At 39.3% G+C, this 19,760-nt stretch overlaps 1 protein-coding gene across 3 annotated transcripts in view; it reads right to left on the minus strand.

Moving 5' to 3' along the window:
• The window catches only part of LOC310639672 (cohesin subunit SA-2-like), a 109,044-nt gene that overhangs the window by 87,944 nt on the left and 1,340 nt on the right, over positions 1 to 19,760 (minus strand). For all 3 annotated transcript variants that reach the window (XM_083361501.1, XM_083361500.1, XM_083361499.1), the window contains exons 2-9: positions 11,444 to 11,538; positions 11,054 to 11,197; positions 7,364 to 7,448; positions 6,912 to 7,058; positions 6,674 to 6,770; positions 4,846 to 4,922; positions 3,787 to 3,858; positions 685 to 889 (exon numbers count right to left, since the gene is read on the minus strand). In XM_083361501.1, the coding sequence (XP_083217627.1) occupies positions 685 to 889; positions 3,787 to 3,858; positions 4,846 to 4,922; positions 6,674 to 6,770; positions 6,912 to 7,058; positions 7,364 to 7,448; positions 11,054 to 11,103 (733 nt within the window). In that variant the 5' untranslated portion in view covers positions 11,104 to 11,197; positions 11,444 to 11,538. The remainder of the gene's footprint in view (positions 1 to 684; positions 890 to 3,786; positions 3,859 to 4,845; positions 4,923 to 6,673; positions 6,771 to 6,911; positions 7,059 to 7,363; positions 7,449 to 11,053; positions 11,198 to 11,443; positions 11,539 to 19,760) is intronic.

The raw sequence follows: 19,760 nt of genomic DNA on the forward strand, positions 1-19,760 counted from the left end.
TCCAAGACAAAAAATGGTTGAAAGAGCAAGGATAAACATTTACATGTCACAGTGATCTTGACTATCTAGATTTCTACTTTAGCTCTTTGTACGGACAGCACCTATTCTTTCATCAGTAACATTATCCTTTATGTATCACTAGGTAGTTGCTCCAATCTGCAAACAGATGGAATCTGAGTTCAACAGGATCATTCCTCTATAATAGCAAATAATAGATGGGAGACTACCTCAGCATTTGAATCAGTGGGTAACTACTTGCAAAGAGAATGTTTTGAATAGGCCAGCAGTTTCCCATACTTCCAGTATTAAAAGGCACAACAATGCTTCTTATTTAATGGTAGCTCTGCTAAGTCAGCAATTACAAATTTTAGAAAAATATTTTTGTTAGACTAATTTTCCACATCTTCCATAACCCAAGGATGATAACATTTTCTGTATTAGCACTACTTTCCTTCATTTTTTAATTGCATAAAGTTCCGTAAGGAAAAGCAGATTTACGAAGTTCTGCAATGCTCCTGTTGGAGGATCACCAACAGGATGAATTCTTTTCAGACTGCTATGTACTTGCCACCAGAGTTGGGTTTTTTCACTGTATCAACAATCCATATGTTCTGACCATTTCAACAGTGCAGGATATCAAACTTCCAACTACTAAATAGTAATAGTGTATACTGTTGTCCATACCTGCTAAAGTACTAGTATGCCTGAACGCTCTGACCATGGAATCTGCCAAACCCGTAAGAAGAGAGATGATTGTGTCCATCAAATAGCTGTCATACAAAATGCTGCACTGACATTGTTGGACTAGTACTGCAGTGAATTCACAAAAATTAGTTTTGAACCTCTTCCAATAGGACCCTGCTTTGATGAGTGGATAGTCTTCATTACCCTGCAAGAAATGTGAAGATCTGAGAACATTTGATACAAAGCTGTTCAGTTTGATGGAAAAGAATCCAAGGCATCCAGGAATACTTGAGGACAATGCTTTGGCATGGAAGTTTACACAGAGCTTTGACATCTGGAATCACACATGGAAGCAACTGCATTCAGTCTGATGGGGCTGAAATTTTATAGGCACTGAATTTTAGATGATTCTTCTAGCTGGACATGCTAAAGGCTTTTAATAACATGCAAAATTGTCACTATACATAGCATACAATTCTTCCTTGAAATCACAGTGGTAGCCAGCGTAAGTCAGCATAAGCCATAACTGTAATGTTAGACCCAGCTCTGTCAATCAATTCAAGCTTTCCAACCAATACTCAGCAGTAAAGAAGATCTTATACTTCACAACTTGGATCCTTAGCTTCATTTAGCAGAAAATTCACACTCGTGCCTAGATGAGTTATAAGATTAAGCTTAAACTGCAGATGAGAAAGAAGTAATACAATGAGGGGGGAAATTATTTGATCCCCTGCTGATTTTGTATGCTTGTCTACTTTTTTAATCAGAGTTATAGGGGTTTTAGATTTTCAATCAAGGATAATTTAATCTATTTTAATTGTTATTAACTTTTGTATTGTAATATTGTTTTAATTGCCTTGTGAACTGCCCTGGGTTCTACGGGAGAAGGGCGGTATATAAGTTCAATAAATAAATAAATAAATAAATAAATACATACATACATACATACATACATACATACATACATACTGACAAAGAAATGATCAGTCTATAATTTTAATGGTAGGTTTATTTTAACCGTGAGAGACAGAATAACAACAAAAAAATCCAGAAAAACACGTTTCAAAAAAGTTATAAATTAATTTGCATTTTGAGTGAAATAAGTATTTGACCCCTTTGCAAAACATAACTTAGTACTCGGTGGCAAAACCCTTGCTGGCAATCACAGAGGTCAGACATTTCTCGTAGTTGGCCACCAGGTTTGCACACATTGCAGAAGGCATTTTGTCCCACTCCTCTTTGCAGATCCTCTCCAAGTCATTAAGGTTTCAAGGCTGACGTTTGGCAGTTCGAACCTTCAGCTCCCTCCACAGATTTTCTATAGGATTAAGGTCTAGAGACTGGCTATGCCACTCCAGGATCTTAATGTGACTCTTTTTGAGCCATTCCTTTATTGCCTTTCGGGTTTTTGCCATGGTGGAATACCCATCCACAACCCATTTTCAATGGCCTGGCTGAGTGAAGGAGGTACTTGGCTCTGACCATCGTCCCTTTGATGCAGTGAAGTTGTCCTGTTCCCTTAGCAGAAAAACATCCCAAAGCATAATGTTTCCACCTCCATGTTTGACAGTGGGGATGGTGTTCTTGGGGTCATAGGCAGCATTCTTCCTCCTCCAAACACGGCGAGTTGATACCAAAGAGCTCGATTTTGGTCTCATCTGACCACAACACTTTCACCCAGTTCTCCTCTGAATCATTCAGATGTTCATTGGCAAACTTCAGACGGGCCTGAACATGTGGTTTCTTGAGCAGGGGGACCTTGTGGGCACTGCAGGATTTCAATCCTTCACAGCGTAGTGTGTTACCAATTGTTTTCTTGATGACTATGGTCCCAGCTGCCTTGAGATCATTGACAAGATCCTCCCATGTAGTTCTAGGATGATTCCTCACCGTTCTCATGATCACTGAAACTCCAAGAGGTGAGATCTTGCATGGAGCACCAGACTGAGGGAGACTGACAAGTTAATTTGTGATTCTTCCATTTGCGAATAATCACACCAACTGGTGTCACCTTCTCACCAAGCTGCTTGGCAATGGTCTTGTAGCCCATTCCAGCCTTGTGTAGGTCTACAATCTTGCCCCTGACATCCCTGGACAGCTCTTTGGTCTTGGCCATCGTGGAGAGTTTGGAATCTGATTGATTGATTGCTTCTGTGGACAGGTGTCTTATATACAGGTAACAAGCTGAGATTAGGAGCATTCCCTTTAAGAGAGTGCTCCTAATCTCAGCTCATTACCTGTATAAGACATCTGGGAGCCAGAAATCTTGCTGATTGATAGGGGATCAAATACTTATTTCAATCATTAAAATGCAAATCAATTTATAACTTTTTTGAAATGCATTTTTTTATTGTTTTGTTACTCTCTCTCATTGTTAAAATAAACCTACCATTAAAATTATAGACTGATCATTTCTTTGTCAGTGGTCAAATGTACAAAATCAGCAGGGGATCAAATAAGATATGAGATTTATATCACTACAGCAACTGGGTGTATGCCCCACATCCCTGGGAACAGTCATCTATTTGATAGACTGCCACTATACACTTTATTTGAGAGAATGTTGTTGTCTGTATTAGAAGGTGCCCTCAACCCTCACAATTAGCTCTGAGAAAGGTTACTTTAGCTCCAGCATTTCATAACTTTCCCACCTCTCCAAACTGTGAGGATCTGAAGTGGAATGAATACTACAGCAAGGTAAAATCAAAGAAAACTGTGTGTAGTCTTCTTGATTTTGTTAGCTACTGAAAACATGTTGCCAGCATTCATGAAAATAATTGCATTTGGTTCAAGAGAGGAGAAGATGATGCAATAAGTAATGTAATTCTTTTCAGTTAATGGAGAAACATAAAGAATATCATTCTTAAGAATTACATTTAGAAATACATGATAAAAACTGACTAACCAGTGAACTCCTACTAGTATTTTAGAAAGTGCAAGCCTTTCTATTATATATCGAAAAGATCCTAGAATCTTGTGAAAGTTTGCAGCAAACTTGGTTACTGTCACTATATGATTTGCATACAGCCTAGGAAACCTAGTGGGTATTCCTACATAAATTCCAGCAAAAAAGGTTGAGTATATGTGAAATAATAACTTTACCATGTCCGCTGGCCAAGTAACAGTCAAAATCCAAGGATAAGCCATAAACCTTTTATATTGCAATCCTGTTTCCTATAATACATAAAGGCAGAGCAAAACTTAAGCAGTGATGTTTAACAACATCAATGTTCTCATAACAATTAAATACAATTATAAACATCCATAGCTAAGTTCAAACAGTTTTTTGGTACGTTGACATTTCTGTACAAGTAAGGATTTCCTTATCACCTCCAAGGTATTGGCAACTCCTTACATATATCTTCATTTTTCATGAGTGAAGCTGCCAGCAATTTTGTCAATGAAGAAGCACACATAATGAACTGTTATATAAAAACATTCAGAATCATTGAACATTAGTTTTAAAAATCTTGGGAGTTCTCAGTAGAACTTGAAAGTTAAAATAAACACAAGTTTACTATCCTTTTTTGAAAATCATGCCCACCATAAGCATCAAAAGTGCAGCAGGCCATATGTAGTCCAAGATACTCAGATGTATGTATGTATGTATGTACAGTATGTATGTGTATGTATATGGTATGTGTGTAAACACACACACACATTGTATATGAGTAGGGTATGTGTGTGTTTATATATAAACATATATACATATTTGTATATGCAGTGGCACACATACCAGAGTTAAAAATACAGATTAAAATTAGCAAAACAAATGTTAAAAAGTTTAATATTTACAGGTCTATTAAAAGAGAAAAATGTTTATGTATTTCCTAAACCCTAAGATGTGGGGGCAAATGCACTTCCCATACATTTCTCAATACAGAGGACCCAGCAGTAACTAAGAGAAAAGGTAAACACGTCATGAATAAGCTTTGCCAAATCTGAAGAACTCAAGATACTGCAAAATTCCTTGATCCTTAGGTTTTTGGATTTGCAGCTGGTAGCTATGGTAATTGTGCAAAGGGGCAAATAATTAAAAATAAAATTACAGATTGAAAATGATTCTCAGAAATTTTGACTATAGCCTTCTACATGCCTCTTCCATGTGTCCCTCAAACCAATGAAACTGTGTTCTCCTGCCTTAGAAAAGGAAGAACCTACTTCATCAAATTTCTCTGTCATTTTATGCATCACTTCACAGTTCTGTAAACTTTGGAACATCTCTGCGGTAACCATTCCTATGGAAACAATAGAAAATTTAAACGAGGCTTTAATGCATTGCAGTAATATGCACATAAACTTTATTTTAAAACAATATGCATATAAACTTTATTTTAAAACAATAATGAAGTCAGTGTCACAGATTCAAAAGTCAACAAAAACTAGCATCTAGCATAATAAATATTCTGCACCTTTGTACTACTTGACTTTAATTATTAGATTTAATTACAATTGTATTTACATCTATGAATAATTCAGTAGAATGCACATCCAGGTGAAACATGCATAGGACTGACAACCCTTGGTACAATATTCATAAGCATATCTCAGATATCTTAGTATTTCAGAATTTCCAATGTTTTCAACATTCATCTTCAGGATTTTGCTTATAATACAAGGTCACCAATAAAACATAGCTGGGTAACTTGTTTTATTGCAGACAAGATAGAAGCCATATAGGTGCAAAAGAGCTGCATATCACAGAACTCAGACAATGCCGTAGACCTGTTTGCTCCAGTGTGTAAATTCTGTACCTCTTCTTCCACTTTTTTAAGTCAATAGAAATTTGGTAACTCACTCTGGGAAGCCTTTGAAAAAAATGTTTTTCAACATACAAGTGCTAATTGAAAACTTGGATAAAAGGTTTGGTAAATTAACAAGTTTTAAATCAACCCAAAGATGGCACTCGGATGTAAGTAACAGTAGTTAAACCAGACTTAAAATCGGATGGATTGGAATCTAATTTGTTGCTGGCAGATTGAAGTTTGGAGTCTGGTTTGAGAATTGCAGGCTTGTTGAAGAAGGCTAAAAGGGGCATGAGTTCAAAAGTTTTAGAGATGGCAGAATTGCTGAATGATGGACTGGACTATATTAAGAAGATTGATGGAGATTGGATAATGGACTTATTATATCCAATCAGAAAACAATTGCAAAGAGATGCTGCATTTCAACTTGTAGGAAGATTCTTTGAACAACAAATGCTATCGAGATATTTACAACAGAGATTTATAACATTGAGGGATGAGATACAATTGTTGGGAAAGATCCCAGTTAAATATTTAAGAAAAAGTTTTATCATTAAGGAGGATAGAGAATATTTGATCCTGGACATATCAGATTTAATGATTACGGTAATTCATGGTAGATTGGAAGCCATTGTGAACTTTCTGGTTAAATATATTATTAGACTGTTAAAAGGGGACTTTACAATGTGACTTTGTTGTTGAGTTTACCGCTTAACTGTTTTTTTTATATAGTAGATAGATGCCAGGTCAAATTAGTTGGATAAACAAGAGTTGTAGACATTCATAACATTGTGGACCTTTCACAAGGGGGGGGAATATTATTGCTGGAATATATTTATCAGTATATAAGTGACATTTTATGTGTACGTGTTGGGTTTATTTATGAACATTTTCCATGTTTAACTTAGTTTAGTTTTGCTTTGTTCTTGTATTTTTTTCCTTTTGTCTGGAGTTTGTATTTTAACTTTGTGAACAAAAATAAGAAATTCATTGAAAAAAAATAGAAATTTAGAATTTTCTTCCCAATCCTGAGATTAGGAAACATTTGCTCATGTATGCATACAATGGTGGTTCTTTTAGCCTGAGAATTGATGCTTCTCATTTTTGCCAGCTTCCGTCCACCCTTTTATCTACTTGGACCAATCATCAACAAATATAATCCTATATTGTAAACAAGAATACACTGAATACATTATGGAAAAAAATCATTGTCTCTCTTTATAATGTAGAAAAAGGATTTTTACCTTGACAGCCTGAACATTGAATGAAGAAGTTAATGAGATCCAGAAGTGCCACATCTCTATCTTTTTTGTAGGCTTCAATCCAGTCATCTACCACAGACTGAACCAGATTGCAAAAAACAGATCAAAAACTAAAAATGGCATTTGTCAACAGTGAAATAAAAGAGAGCAAAGCAACAAGGTTTTCATAAACAGTTTAATTTATAGATGTCTAGTCAATCCAGAAAATATGTAGATGTACCTGCATAGCTCTTTTCCCCATACTGATCACCTCAAACAATGTAACGGCTTCAACCACTTCTCCATTTTGCAGCTGGCTTGACCATCTACTATTGGAAGAATTTCTTCTTCTGTTTTCGCATTGTTCTCGGACTTTTCTTTTCCCTTTCTAAAATGATAAAGATGAAATCCACTCCATGACACAGGAACAGTATGTGAAGGGACAAATTCCTTGACAAAATTGTTATAGAATAGATATAGAGGTACCAACTACATTGATCCAGCATTATCAACTGGATCTAGATTAACTCTAGACATACCCTTGAACTTAAATATATTAAATTGACAGCATCACACACACACACACACACACACACAATATGGTTTAAGTTATAAATTGCACCCAGTGAGATTCAAGATCTAATTCCATTTTTTCCCATCTAATTTTATGAAATTAGAAATCATAGTACTTACAAAAACCTCAGTGTTGCTATTTCTCAAGCAATTTCCATTTGGTGCACTGGATACAGGGGCAACCTCATCTTGGATTCCATTTTCTCTGAACATAATTTTAAAAACGTAAGAAAAACTCATATGAGGTATGAACTTTAAAAGAGAATACTATTCTGCAATCTTGTTAAAGAGATTGTTAGTTAAATCAATTTATCCACCAAAGACAAAAATACATCAGAAGTGATACTCAAAAGCTGCTTTCTTAAAACAAATAATGCATTAATGTCTGACTACAGTAAAGTTATACAGCAAACATAGAACCAGAATAGGTATTCCACAGAACATGCAAATAAATGTCTAACATTTCTTTTAATGAAAATTAAGTACAGAAAGCTGGAATTAAAAATTTTCCTCTACTGCTAAATATCTGTGAATGTGATTTTTTTTCCTCTTATCAAAAATCTGAAGAAACAAATATTTACCAAACAACTGGCACCTGTTATGTGATGTTCCTACATTTTATTGAAAATCAAAGGCACATAAAATAAACAGGAAAATATTTTCACATTATCTGTACTATTTAGCTCTTCCAAAGTCATTTCAATAAAGCCGTTTTGAAATTTACCAAACAAGCATTTCTTTTACTATACATATGTGGGAGATGAAAATATAGTCCCCTCCTCATATAACAAGATGAGGCTGGAGCAAAGCTGAGATAGGCCCCACAGTAGTGATTTAAAACCAAACTTTGACTTGAACTATATACTATTTCACAATACAAATGTACTATTTGTAATCTGCTGAGCTTTGTGCAATATGAAATTGCAAAGTAGATAGGTCTATGTATATTTGGAACATGAGTATTATAACTGTGGGAGAAATAGCGAACTGAAAGTAGCTGCTGGATGCAGGTTCCAATGTACACGGGTATATGTGGAAAGTGATGTTCAGCAGAAAGTATATGTGGAAAGTAGGTCAGCAAAAGTCAGCAAAAATCAGCAGACCATCTGACTACAGTCTTAGAACAAGAAAGGGTATAAAAGGTTGGGACTGGACCTGATTGATTTGCCATTGGCCTATAGCTGTTCTATTGGAATCTGCTATTGCCATTTGGTCCTCATTGCAATGGGTTATTAATGTACGTGATGATGCTTGCTATGTTCCAAATTATTAGAAAAATAAACCACTGAATCTTAAAGTAAGGATTATTGGTTTGTGTTGCTGTCTCTTGTCTTTTCCATTGGTTTTTTTTTCCAAGACACACATAAAGTAAAATAAAATAAAAAATCTCAATTATATAAATAGTATTGGTTCCATAACAAACTACTAACAATTGTGTATTAGTATTTCAATCTAATTTCCCACAAACATGCAGGTAATGATCCTTAATTCAGGCTTGATTTCCTTTTGGAGAGAAAAACGAGGTAGCAATTCCAAACACTGTCTGTCTCACTGTCCAGTTATCTATGAACCCTAAAGAAGTGCTTATATACATTCAATCAGAATAAATTAGAATAAGGTATGTCAATTGCATCTAGAATGTCTCAGATTCCATTCAGCTGACTTGCTGAGTAGGAATATGATAAGTGATACTTAGTCAAGTTCTAATTTACTGTATTATTAAATGAAAAGACAAAAGCAATGACTGTCAAAGTTCTGGCTGATGATCTCCATGAAGTAAAGCACACCTGAGACATTATTATCTCTAATGCAAGACTTTAGTGAACAACACATACCGGCATTAACAAATGGAAAGTCAGCTCTGATTAAATTGGTGCAAAAGCAGTGTATTAAAAGTATAGAAACTCCCTTTCCCCCTGACAGTGCAAGTCACATTATCCAATTAAACTCCAGACAATTATTATGAGAAAGAATCTTCAGTTTCCAAAACAAACTCATGAATGACCTTACAGCTCCACAGCTGCAATGCACATTCTATTCTTCCCCATTCCCCTCCCCTGGTTCTGTAGGCAAGCCAAGGTGGAAAAAAATATCCGAAACAACATGAAGTTTTTCCAAGCTTGACAATGACATCTGTATGCAGATGGTAAAATCCCAAGAGTCCAGTCAAAGATAATTCTAAATCTGAAGCACCTTCAAAATAATTTTTCCCAATCCATTGCTTTGAACTATGCTAGAGAGATAGGTTTAAGTTTCATGATATTTCCCAGGTTGCTCAAGTGCCAGTATGTGGAAACTTAAAATGATATCTGGGACTGCTTACAGTGTTATTCCTATTGCAAATGGAATTGCCTGCTACTGTCAGAAAAATTCATTATGAATTATTACAATAAAAGAAAGCCAAACTGAGAATCTTTTCTGTGTTCCCATTCAATTTAGGCCTGTCTCTCATCAAGTTACCTGTTACATTAAGTAACAAATGCAGGTAGTCCTCAACTTACGACCACAATTTTTTTTATTTTTTTTTATTTTAATTCCATTTATATCCCGCCCTTCTCCGAAGACTCAGGGCGGCTTACAAGCTTAGCAATAGCCTTCATTCTATGTATATGCCTGCTTATTAGGGCTTTCACACACACACACCCAAGCGGCATTATTACAAAGTCAGCTTAATTGCCCCCAACAATCTGGGTCCTCATTTTACCTACCTCGGAAGGATGGAAGGCTGAGTCAACCTTGAGCCTGGTGGGATGCGAACCTGCACTAATTGCAGGCAGCTGGTGTTACTTAAGGAGGCATTAGCCCACTGCTCCACCAAGGCAATTAAGCCCAAAATTTCTGTTGTTAAGTGAGACATTTGTTAAGTGAGTTTTGTCCCATTTTATGACCTTTCTTGTCTCAGTTGTTAGGTGAATCACTGCAGCTGATAAATTACTAACCCTGTTGTTAAGGGAATCTGGCTTGCCCATTGATTTTGCTTGGCAGAAGGTTGCAAAAGGTGATCACATGACCTTGGGAAATAGCAATGATCATAAATATGAATCAATGGCCAAGCATCTGAATTTTGACCACATGATCATGGGGATGCTGCAAAGGTCATAACTGTGAAAAGTGGTCATAAATCACTTTTTTCAGTGCCATTGTAATTTTGAACAGTCAGTAAACAAACTCTTCTAAGTCAAGGACTACTTGTATATAAGGCTTTGGCAACAGGCACACACTTCACAAAGGAAAAGCAGTGCCGGGATGGTGAGGCTTAACATTTTTTGTTGAAATCAACTACTTTTATGATTTATTTCTATTCCAGATCCATAATGCATTTGTTTTCAGTGGAAAAAGTGGTAGGCACAGGACACTTTTCACTTGACTTTTGTTAACATTTCTCATAGCTCTATGGACAATCATTTCTAGCCTTCCAATCCTGTTCCCCTCCCAACAAAGTCTCCTGCTTATCCACATATCCCACAAGGAAAAAGAAAAATCTAATTTGACTTCTTTTTTTTTAATTGAAAAGTTTTAAAATACAGTTTTCCTTTAAAAAAAAACCCCTTCCCCCTCCCCCTCCCCCTCCCTCCTAATTTGACTTCTATACATTGCGACAAACACACACACACACACACACACACTGCATATATAGGCAGAGAAGTCATTGCCCTTTTTAGTCCTTTGAGGAAAGAACAATAAGCTTGAATGAAGAGGCTGGTTCTCTTATTTAAAGTAAAATAAACAAAGTACTTTTTAAAAGTACTTTTTTCTCCCCTAACTGAATAGAATTGTCTGTTTAGGCATCAGGGTTGGCTAAGTACTCACCCACGATCCTGTCTGACATCATTGAACTGACATCTTTCTCCTGGAGACATTCACACTTGAAGTATGTGAAGAACAGTCTTTGAATGTATGGAATTATGTGTGCTGGCATTCACACAACTTTACAATAGCAAAATACAGAAATACCTGGAAGCCAAAACATATACAATATTAGTCAGCACAACTTCTCCACTGTAGAGCAATTTTCAGAGAGGTTGATGGGGATTATCTGAAACATTAAAGTACTGAAAACTCCTGGCTGTGTAACAAATGGTGTATTAATAGATATACAGACATGTACCCACATTTCTAAACCATAAATATAACTTAATGAAACAAAGTTTTAAATGAAAATGTCATGGTAATGTTTATATACTATTGTTAGGGACTTACTTGTGGTTAGAGAGATTGGAAACAGAAACGGACTCTGCTATCATTACCACTACATCCTCTCAGCAGGGCAGAAAGTAAATCATCCAGAGTAGACACTTTTAATATGAAAAATATAAACAAAAGAAATTTCAGTTTACTCTCCTTAGCATCCCTGTGAACAACAGTAACAAAACTCACAACTGAAATACAGTTCCATGAAACATTTAAAAGATACAAAAGTAGCAACAAAATGTATAATTATATTTTAGCAAAATTATACTTTAGTAACATTTTAATCAATGGTAAATTATGTGTCAATGATCCTACTGTGAACTCTGCAATGAGCCTGAATGAGGTTCGGTTTTGGTTGCCACCAGACTGGGAGGGGTGTGTGGAATTTTTCTGTTAGCTTAAACAATTCTCTGTCCTGTGGGAACCAAGGTCATTTCTGTTTATTGGACTGGGAGGGTGAGCTTTCTGTTAGAAAGCCTGCCAAACTATTCTATTGGGAAACGTAGTTGATTACATAGTAATAGGGTGGGAAGTTTAACTTTGTATACCGTAACTTTTGGAGGGAACTTTAATCTTAGTTTCACTTTTGACAGTGCAATACTTTGTAGCCAATAAACATGTTCAAAAAGGAAACCTCAAGCCTCAGAATTTTGTTTTAGTTGGTCTCATCTATCCAAACCATGACACCTACAGGTATCACTAGTAATTTAGCAATATTTATGATGAAAGCAAATTTAATTAAAACATGGGAAAGTATGTACTGCTGCAGTCCATCTCTATCAATTTGTCTCAGTTTTCCTTTCTGATTTACAGCTGCTTACTTTTTCTTCTATTATTGTTTTCAAGCCATGTTGCATCTTTACAAATTCTAGCCTTTCCAGAGGTTTCTCCCTTCTTAGCACTTTTTAATTAGAAATTAAATTATCTAACCAGACTTAAGATAATGACGGATTGAGTTCTCATTCCCCCCCCCGAACACAATTGTCCCGTTTAGTTCTCCATTCAAAAAATACAAGCAAGCATTGTCTCCAGTGAATAAGGTCCCTTACCTTTCAACTTACATTATGACTTGAGCTGACTCCTTAACAAAAATCATTTCATTTTGTGGTCACAACTTTACTCAATAAACACAGTCCTCTTTTAAAAAAAGCTCTTGTGGGCAAAGTTACTTGCTATGTTATCACAATACACTACTCCTTTAACATCAGAAAATAAGCTGCTGAAATATGTGTGTGAGAGCAACCCACATAATGACTAGGGCAGGGTTCCTGAGACCCGGGCCATGGACTGGTACTGGTCCGTGGTCTGTTAGGAACCGGACCATAGAGCTGGAGGTGACTAACCAAAACCATCCCCCCTGGTCCGTGGAAAATTTGTCTCCCACTAAACTGGTCCCTAGTACTAAAAGGTTTGGGGACCTCTGGAATAGGGGATTGTATGTTCAGACTGTAGCAAACTTGCTACAATCTTGTGTTCAGCAATTTACAGAAACACCAAAATGATATATATTATGACATCGTCACACAAATGCTGGTAGTATGTACTTGTATCATAACATCTAACACAAGAACATGTCATTGCATCTGAATGATGACATGATCAACATGTTATGTGCCCCTGCAGATATCCAAGCCTCTTTGCACTAAGACCTTCCATTATTTAGTCAGGTGCTCACTAACATGTTTTAGGTCAAAGGGCTATCTTGGCAAATATGTACAGGCCTCAAGTGAATCAAGCATAATTAAGGGGAATTGGAAAAGTGACTTTTTGTAATGCTATTCTTTCAAAGTTTCCATATCCTCCCCCACAGTCATTTCTGATGCAGATAAGGTTCAATGGCTACATTTTGTATATACAGGTAATCCCAGAGGTTCAAGTGTTCTCTTAACAATTGTTCAAAGTTACGCAATCAGCGCCCCCTATTGTTTACGAGCAAATCCCAAAATTACAAATATTGCAGCACCACAGCAGTCGTTCACCCTTACGAGCGAGCGACTGCAGAGGCTCTGCAACATTCACCCTATTCCCCTCCTACTCCTCACAACTGCTTCCCCCTCCCTTCCTGCCACACAGGACTCACTTTGCAAAAATCTGTCTCCTCTCTGCCGTGGTTTCTTTCCCTTTGAGGGAGAGGAGAGTCAGCTTGGAAATGCTTTCCCTGCTGACAATTTATTTTATTTATTTATTTTATTAAATTTATATACCGCCCTATTCCTGTAGGACTCAATGGAAGCTCCTGGGTGCTGTAATATTGTTTAAGTTCAAACACCCATTCTCTGCAACAGAGATCGTGGCCCCCAAAAGCTTCCATTCTCTGGGGGGAGGGAGTGTTTGCTTTGGTTGCACACCTATGGGGCAACACGTGGAATCGTCCAGGGCCCAGCTGCGTCTCGCTTGCATGCTCCAGCCTTAATTTGAGGGCAGGAAGGAAGCCTTCAACTGAGCAGGGAGCTATTGAGGGGCCAGGTGCTTGGCACCCACATCCAAGCCGGCAGCAGCGGCAACCACCTCAGCGGCCACAATCCCCCTCCCCAGACAGACAGCCACCTTACCCGACCGGCCAGCTGGCACGGATCCTCACTGCTCTTCCCCTCCTCATCCTTCTTGCTCAAGCGGCGGCAGCAGCTTGGGTTTCTTGGCTCCATCCAAATGGATGAAAGCAGAGCAGCAGCAGCGGGATTGCTCTCAAACAACAAGACCCGGGTGCACTGCTTGTGGGCATGCGCCAGCCTTATTGAGAGCAATCCCGCTGTTGCACCTCCACTTTCCTCCACTCAGATGGAGCTGAGAAACCCAAGCTACTGCCGCTGATAAACTTTTTATCGGGAGACCTTGGGGAAACTGGATTCTCCCTTGGTGAGCAAATGGAACTGTTCAAAACGAAGCAAATCACTTTGTTTTGAAACACCAGATAGGGTCTCATAAATTTTTTATCAGAAGGGAGACCTTGGGGAAACTAGATTCTCCCTCTATGAGCAAATGGAGTGGTTCAAAACAAAGCAAATTCGCTGCGTTTTAAAGCATTACATTTCTCAGCTCCTTCTGAAAGAAACCAGAGCCGCAGAGAAGAATTGACCTCAATAAGGCCAGCACACATGAGCGAGCAGCACACCCGTCTTCTTAAAGTCAATCCTGCTCTGCGGCTCTGGGTTTTTCCTTTCGGGCAGAGCAGAGAAACTCAAGCCACTGACGCTCAAACACTTTTTATCTGAACTGAGACCTTGGGGAGATAGGGAGCACCTTCGGTAAGGAAATGGAGTGGTTGAAAACGCAACAATTCGCTGCATTTTCAAGTGTTGCACTCACACACAGAAGACACTCCCCAAGGTTCAGATAATAAGTGTTTGAGTGGCAGTGGCTTGAGTTTCTCTGCTCCGTCCAAAAGGAAGAAACCAGAGGCACAGAACAGGACTGATCTCAACAAGGCCACTGCACACAAGCAAGCAGCGCACCTGCATCTTCTTGAGAGCAATCCTGTTCTGCGCCTCCAGTTTCTTCCTTAAGGATGGAGCAGAGAAACTCAAGCCGCTGTCGCCACTTGAGTTGGGAGAACAACATGGAGAGAAGGGGTCAAGATCTGGCCTAACAGCCAGTCAGGCCAGGAGTAGGTCGGACAGGCTGGGTGGCTGGCTGTGAAGGGGAGATAGTGGCTGCTCAGATGGCTGCTGCCACCAGCAGCTTGAACACAGATGCAAGTTGACTCGCCCCACGATGCCTCCCCGTTTAGTTGAAGACTTTGTTCCTGCCCTCAAACTAAGACCAGCAAACGCGACATTGGTTCCTGTACTTGGCCGACTCCAATTCCATGCTTTGCCCCATAGGCAAAGTAAACAAAGCAAACACTCCCCCCCCAGAATGGAAGGTTCTGGGGGCCATGATCTCTTTTGAACTCAAGCAATATTATGGCACCCAGGAGCTTCCATTGTTGGCGCAAAAAGCATTTCCAAGCCGACTCTCCTCTCCCTCAAAGGGAAAGAAACTGCAGCAGAGAGGATTTTTGCAAGGTAAGTGAGTCCGGCACGGGAGGGAGTTAGGGGAAGCATGAGATATCTTAGTGGGTCAGGGAGGCCTTGGGGGCCTGTTCCATCACAAGGTCCCCCATGGCCTTCCCCACCCTGAGATACCTCATGTGCATTTAACAAGCCATGTACATCTTAATGAGCAAATGAGTAATCTCATTCGAGGTACGAGATTCATTCCCTCGAGGTTTTGAGTTATGAGTGGAATATGCAGGCTTCATTACACTCGTAACTCGAGCACTACCTATATAAATTAACATGTACTACAAGGTCAGAGGTGAAGACAACCATGAAGGAAAATGTTTGAACTGTGTAACAGGTATTCCAAAATAAGTACAGTTTTAAGGTACTGGGGAATACTGATGCTGCCATATTTTATTAAGTAAGCCTCCTTGAGAATTCATTAATAAAATCAAAATTATCATGTAAATATTGAGTGTTTTAGGTAAACCAATCTGGAGACTTTAAAAAACTGGAAAGGTGACAGTTTTAAGCACTATTCTAGATGATGCTCCTGCTCAGGAATGAAGTGTAAGCCCCACTGAAATAATGACAACAGTGTAATGAAATATGACATAAAAAGTGGTCCTAAAAGTTCTATCTAATCACATTTAACAATGGTTTTCAAAATGGAAATAGTATTATTAAACAACCTTGCAATGAGGATTCTAAGAGATGAAGTATTTTAAGAAAATCTGTTAAGTTTACTTAAAACCATAATAATAGATGCTCCGCCAGAAGGAGCTATACATTTTAGGAAAGGCACCAGTAGGTATGAATGCCTCCCAGTGTGTTTAAAAGACACAATCAATGAAACTATAAAAGGAAAATACAGTTTCCTACAACAATGGAAAACTTGCCCAAGAGATACAAAGTAAGGCAGGTTTTTTGCCAACTTAAAAAATGATGGAAAAATAAAAAACCAAGGTATGCTTTGCTAATAAAGTAGTCAAGGAATAAATTACCTAAATTAGTTGGTGTGTTCTCCAGAATAAAAAGGAAATTCATGTTAAATATTGTTATAAAACAATATTTTGAACTAGAGAAGGATTAAATCTAGAACATAAGCCATATAAATAGGGTATATAAATCTACAGCTATATTTGGAATATTATATTCTATTCCACCCTATATAAATTTGGCCAATATTTAGGAAACAATGACCAAATAAGAGTTGGAACGCATTTCATATTATTTTATTTAGCATATGTTTATGATATCTAAGGAAGCTAACCATCTAACTCCTCCTATATGAATAAAGTCTAAAATATTTGAAGTTTTGGGAAAAGAAGACTAATAGTATGAACAAAAGTTTTTATTCTTCTACCTTTCATTTTATTTTGATCATTTATTTTGATACTATGTTCAGGACAAAGAAAACATACCTTCACTGAATGTACTATTCTTAATGGTAAAGTATTTTCAGAATGTTTCAACACTCAGAGAGAACCAATATAACAACTGTTAGTACCACCAATAGCTAAAAGATGCTTCCAAGTGGTTTAGAATCAGGATATCACTGGATATCATACTCTCAGAAAGGAAAACTAAATCTGCAGAATGTTGGTCTGAAGGTTTTTTTTTCTCTGCTCTCACATTCATAACTGAATATTTATTAAAAATCTCTTATCACAATCATCCTAATAACTTGTTCTTGATGAAATATTCTTACAAATAGTTACAGTTACAACCAGGAGGTGCCTTGTTACCAATTTCATCTATATTGTGAATAATCAAAATACAGGTAACCAGATGGTCAATCCTCTATTGGAAACTGAACACCCAACCAAACCTTTGCGTTTGGCATTTTAGATGATTATAAATATAGAAACTATGCCATATAGGGCACACGCTACAAAAATAGAGAAATTTTCCATTCCAAGATAGAGGGAGTGTAGAAATTATACAAAATTCTTTATTTATTTATTTATTTAATTTGTATACCGCCCTTCTCCCCAAGGACTCAGGGCGGTGAACAGTGACATAAATATCAAAATACACAAATAAAGAAATTGAAAACAAATTAAACCCTAATGCCCAAATGCAGAAGATAAGTTACATTAAAACAATAATTAAAACAAAACCCGTCAGACCAGACCAGATTGCTCAGATAGGTTTTTAGGTCGCGTTGGAAGGAGCGAAGGTCGGGAGCCATCCTGAGCTCAACCGGTAAACGGTTCCATAGGTCAGGCGCGCCCACAGAGAACGCCCTCCCCCTGGGAGCCACCAGATGGCATTCTCCGAACGGCGGCACCCTTAGGAGGCCCTCTCTGTGGGAGCGCACTGGGCGGAGGGAAGTTGACGCCGGCAGCAGGTGATTCCTAAGGTACTCCGGACCCATGCCATGTTGGGCTTTGAAAACCATTACCAGCACCTTGAATCTCACCCGGAGGACAACTGGGAGCCAATGCAGCTCACGGAGTAGAGGTGTAGCATGGGAGTATCGGGAGACTCCCAACACAACTCTCACTGCTGCATTCTGTACCAGTTGGAGCCTCCGAGTGGTCCTCAAGGGCAGCCCCATGTAGAGAGCATTGCAGTAGTCTAAACGAGAGGTCACAAGCGCATGAGTGACCGTACGCAGGGCATCCCGGTCTAGATAGGGCCACAATTGGCGCACCAGGCGAACCTGGGCAAAAGCTCCCCTAGTCACAGCTATTATGTGGTCTTCCAAAGAAAGCTGTGAATCTAGGAGGACTCCCAAGTTGCGAGCCCTATCTACGGGGGATAATAACTCACCCCCCATAGAAAGAGATGGAATGTTCTGAATGTCCCGAGATGCCAGTACGCACAGCCACTCAGTCTTGTCAGGGTTGAGTTGAAGCCTGTTCTTCCCCATCCAGACTCGAACTGCTTCCAGGCAACGGGACATCACATCGAGGGCATCACTGAGGTGGTTTGGGGTCGAAATAAAAAGCTGGGTATCATCAGCATACTGATGATACCCAACTCCAAAACCACAAATGATCTCACCCAGCGGTTTCATGTAGATGTTGAATAGGAGAGGCGAGAGCACCGACCCCTTAAGAACTCCACAAGTGAGAGGCCTCGAGCTCGACCTCAGCCCCCCTGCCAATACCGACTGCGAACGTCCCATGAGATAGGAGGAGAACCACTGAAGAACCGTGCCTCCCACTCCCAATCCCCTGAGATGCTGCAGCAAGATACCATGGTCGATGGTATCAAAAGCTGCTGAGAGATCTAGTAGGACTAGGACAGAGGAACAACCTCTGTCCCGAGCTCTCCAGAGATCATTTATCAGGGCGACCAATGCCGTCTCCATGCTTTGTCCGGGCCTGAAACCCGATTGATACAGATCTTGATAGTCAGTTTCCTCCAGAACCGAAGGGAGCTGATGCGCCACCACACTCTTAACAACCTTAGCAAGAAAGCGAAGGTTGGAGACCGGACGAAAGTTGTTTAATATAGCTGGGTCCAAGGTAGGTTTCTTGAGGAGGGGTCTCACCACCACTTCTTTCAAGACGGAGGGGAAACAACCCTCACTCAAGGAGGCAGATATCACCGCCTGGAGCCAGCTTCATGTTCCTTCTCGAGCCGAATAAACCAGCCAAGAAGGGCATGGATCTAATAAACAAGTGGTGGAGCTCAGCTTCCTCATAATTCTGTCCACTTCCTTTGGGGTCACAGGGTCGAACTCCTCCCAGATAACATCGACAAGACTACCCATGTCCTGATCGTCAGACTCTGCCCAGTCGGAGTCAAAGCCGGTCCAAATCCAAGTGATTTTGTCCGACAGATGTTGGCAAAACTCCTCGGCACGACCCTGTAAGGGATCCTCCTTCACCTCCTGATTAAGGAGGGAGCGAGTTACCCTAAACAGGGCGGCAGGACGGTTATCTGCGGACGCAATGAGTGTAGCGAAGTAATTAGACCTCGCCATCCTCATTGCTGCGAGATAAGATCTAGTAAAGGATCTTAGTCACGATCGGTTGGATTCAGATTGGGTGGATCTCCAGCAGCTCTCTAGGTCCCGTCTCCGACGCTTCATCTCCCGGAACTCCACGGAAAACCATGGAGCGAACTGGGATCTGCACCGGGTCAGGGGCCGCAAGGGAACAACTCGGTTAAGTGCATCCGTGGCAGCCTTTTCCCAGGCTTCCACTAAGGCATCAACCGAGCTGTGAGCAAAAGAGGCAGGTGGAGACCCCAGCGCTGCCTGGAACTTCTCAGGGTCCATTAAGCGCCTGGGATAGAACCATCTTGATGGTTCAACAACTACACAATGGGGGGGTGGCATAGCAAAAGACCAGCCTCAGGAGATGATGATCGGTCCATGACAGGGGTAT

This window comes from Vipera ursinii, assembly GCF_947247035.1.
Source record: "Vipera ursinii genome assembly, chromosome: 4".
In the NCBI taxonomy this organism is placed as follows: Eukaryota; Metazoa; Chordata; class Lepidosauria; order Squamata; family Viperidae; genus Vipera; species Vipera ursinii.